Genomic DNA, 3,860 nt, shown 5'->3' with positions numbered 1-3,860 from the left:
TAGAATTTATTTAGCATATATTCTCTAATTATTGTATATATTTTTATTTAGCTAGTCAATATTTACAATAATAAAGAGGAAGTCCCTGTTTATCTCCTTGATAAACAAAATTTGTTTATCAAGTGGCAAAATCGTAAATAAATCAACAATTTTTACTAGTCATCATGGTATTTTGGTAAATAAATAAAAAACAAAATTTGTTTATCAAGTGGCAAAATCGTAAATAAATCAACAATTTTTACTAGTCATCATGGTATTTTGGTAAATAAATAAAAAAAAACAATGGGACCCATATATGATCAAAAAATTGTTGGTTTATTTACATTTTTGCCATTTTGTCTAATCATCATGATATTTTGGTGAATAAATCAAAAACTGTTGGACCCATATATGACCAAAAGTTGTTGATTTATTTACGTTTTTGCCATTTGATAAACATATTTTGTTTATCAAAGTGATAAACTTGTATTTTCTCAATAATAAAGATATATACAATAATTGTAGGGATTCAATGCTAAATATAATCTAACACTTAGGAATGAGCAAATAGCTTTAACTAGTATATGTAAGGAGTAGTATGTATTGAACTATTGACTATTTAACTTCTCATAGTAACTCGTTTGCACAAGCTCGCAACTACACAAGTGACACACACAAATTGTCATTAATTTTATATAATATAATCTTATATTCTTATTTGTTTGGTGAACATCATATTTTTAGTAGAAATAATTTAGAAAGAAGTATGTAACTATATAACTATATATCAATAAGGTGGTCTAAATTGAATTTAAGGTGATTTGAAATCGGGTCAGGTCAATAACAGGTCAAGTTGAGTTCGAAATGGGTCAAAAACAGGCCGGGTTGAATTTGGGCCGGGTCAATCACAAGTCGAGTTGATTTCGGGTTGGGTTAGTAATAGATCGTGTTGAATTATGGTCGGATTAGTAACCAGTCTGGTCGAATACAAGTTGGGTTACATTCGGGTTTTGATGGGTTAAAATAGGTTTGGGTTAATTTCGATTCCAGTCGGGTTCAGTTCAGGTCAATAATTTACGGGATATATCTAGGTCGGGTCATCTCCAGGTTGGTTCATGTTTGGGTTCGGGTCACCATTTTTCTCGGGTTAACTCGGGTTTAGGATTGGTTTTAGGTTGGGTCATATTGGGTTCGGGTCACCATTATTCCGATTTCATAAAAGTCGGTTCATCCCCACACCCATGAGTCAATTCATTTTAGATTCGGGTTTAGGTAAATTTTTCGGGTTCGGTAGCCTTTTTACAGCTTTAAACCTCATCTGCAACTTTAGGCAAAGTTTAGGATCTGATTTTTATATTAACTCTAACTTTTAACCTTTTTTGGGGTAATTTTAAACTTGACATGATTTTATATTATATAGAAAATGAAATAAGTTTTATAAGGGTGTTACTGCAAATTGAGATTTGATTTTTACTTCTTTTAAGAGGGTAAACTTTATAGATGCAGCTTAGATTTTTATTTAAGTTGGGTAACTTTCATTTATACTCAGGTAACTTTTGTTTTTCTCAGTACAACTTTACGAGAAATGTACAAAATTTATTGTACACCTTTGTAGACACCTAATAAATGTGTGTCCCCAAACAAAACCCGATGATAAATTATTCTTCACCCTATTTGGACTGGGTTGCGTTTTGGATCAATAAATTGCTTGAAATTGTATTGTTAGCCCATCCCCTTTTTATTTTAAAGTCCATTAGCCATTTTAATTTAAGCCCAAACCTTTTAATTAGGCCTTCCTTTATTTATTTTAGTCCAATTAGTTTTCTTTCGGCCTATATTTTTACTGAAGCCCATATATTTAAACATTGTCTTTTTGATTAAATTTTGTATCATCATCCCGACTCCTCCTTTTGTGTATCATGACCACATGGAGTTAACATCTCATTCATTGTGAATGAGGTGTAACCTTCATGGATTAAATTGTTGTTGTCTTTGATTTTGTCGCTTTCGTGGTTGTCTTTAATGATTCATGAACAATTTACAAGTTTCGTACAAGACTTGTTGGCAGCTTCCTACTTTATCCCTTGTCCCTAATTGATATAATATCAAGTTCAATTCACCAATTTCTATGATTTGCCAAGCATATTAACGCATGCATGCTAAGGCAGACTGATTTCTGTATATGATACCTATAATCCGATTTTATAAAAGTTTGTTCTTAGCTTGCTAGGTAGTTAGTGACAAATTAAATATACCTTATCAAAATATATGGAGTACGTTGAACTAGCTCAACAAGATATTACACGAAAAAATTTATTTTTTTAAAATTATTTATTGGAATTCAATAAGCTAAGTACTTTGTACGTATGTGTTATATTATTTCTCTATATTAGACGGGATATAATTATTTTTAATACAATGATTATATGTGCAGTAGTAACTAAACCACAGCAACAATACATCTTTTTCTGTATTTTCATATTGGAGAGCTATTTTCTCTTCCCACAAAGGCACAACTACAAAAATCATTTAATATGAAAGCTAATTTAATAACCAACTATTCAAGCAATAAACAAATTATTTTAGACATATATGCACGTACTATACTAGCTTAATTAATTAGTTTGTAACAATCATATGATTATTATTCCCAATCATACTCCTTGTTACTACTCTTGTAGAGTAATTGGACTCCAAATCAATGTTATTTTTAAGAAAACGGGTCAAAACTTTGATTGATGGTCGGGTCACCGTTTTCATCCAAGTTTCATCAGCAACTTCTTTGTCACACTTCCTAAATACTTCAGTAGCATCAATTCGATTTATATTCCACCCTTTCACGTACTTCAATCGGTTGATATTTTGCAATTGTTTGTTTGCTAATATGCATGTGTTACCCTTTATTTCATTTATGGAACAATGGAGTTGTTCGGCCCGACTCGATTCATCTAAATAATGCTCAGTCCGAAAATATGTGTCTAATTCTGGCACTCCAATTGCCCGTCGTATTCCTCTGGTGTAATCTGTGTTGCATGGGTCAAATATTTCTCGGACCTCATTTACTAAACCTGATTGAACCATTTTCTCGACTCTGTGTGACACGTATTTATATAAAACTGGTGCACACACGTCCACCCATAAGAAACAACAATCATACTTGGAATTAAACCCGAATTTAGGGTTTGAAACCAAAGACTCGATGTATGAGTTGGATCCGCCAACGATTATTGGGAGTTTGTCTTTATGGAGAATCGATTCCACTGCATGTGTGGCCATGAGGGAGAAGTCTTTAGCCGTGTAGTCAACATGTTGACCTACTATGCCTAGCAAGTGGTGAGGAATCCCACATTGCTCTTCTTTTGTCATCTTGTTGGTCACTACGTCCAACCCTTTATAAACTTGAATCTTATCTGAATTTATTATTTCTGCTTGGAAAGCATTAGCTAGGTCAATTGAGAGTCGAGACTTTCCGGTGCCAGTTGCCCCCATTACGAAGACCACCTTGTCCCTTTGATGCTTCCACGGGTTTATCACTTCTTTTCGTAACAACCTTGTTGGCATTTTTAGTAATGGTTGTGCTTGTTTCAACATTTGCATGGGAAGTGATCTCATAGTTTCCAGCCTGTTCCAATAAGTATGTATGTCAATACAACAACTTGTATATCAATAATTGATTAATTGCTATATATATAATTCTTGGGGAAATTAAAATTATCATAAAACATATGCATATTAGTAGTATAGGAGAGGTTGCATGCACAAGTGTTTATAATTTATAAAGTGTTAAGACAAAAAACCTTTGTCTTATTAAAAATTGAAAAGGAGAATAAAGTACTAAGAGCAGTCCTACATCACTAGTGGGGATTCAAATCGTAAAATAT

At 32.6% G+C, this 3,860-nt stretch overlaps 1 protein-coding gene across 1 annotated transcript; it reads right to left on the bottom strand.

Moving 5' to 3' along the window:
• Nucleotides 1-2,424: 2,424 nt before the first annotated feature.
• LOC110695030 (adenylate isopentenyltransferase 5, chloroplastic-like) lies at nt 2,425-3,594 on the bottom strand. The gene has a single exon (XM_021872221.1). It carries the CDS (start codon nt 3,589-3,591, stop codon nt 2,599-2,601), a length of 993 nt encoding a protein of 330 aa, XP_021727913.1. The 5' UTR covers nt 3,592-3,594; the 3' UTR covers nt 2,425-2,598.
• Between the last annotated feature and the right edge of the window lie 266 nt (nt 3,595-3,860).

This window comes from Chenopodium quinoa, unplaced genomic scaffold, assembly GCF_001683475.1.
Source record: "Chenopodium quinoa cultivar QQ74 unplaced genomic scaffold, ASM168347v1, whole genome shotgun sequence".
NCBI lineage: Eukaryota > Viridiplantae > Streptophyta > Magnoliopsida > Caryophyllales > Amaranthaceae > Chenopodium > Chenopodium quinoa.
This window is presented reverse-complemented; position numbering and strand designations above follow the sequence as displayed.

Bases quoted from the DNA above. Each gene is read 5' to 3' on its own strand.
- LOC110695030 (XM_021872221.1), bottom strand. From the start codon at position 3,591: ATGAGATCACTTCCCATGCAAATGTTGAAACAAGCACAACCATTACTA.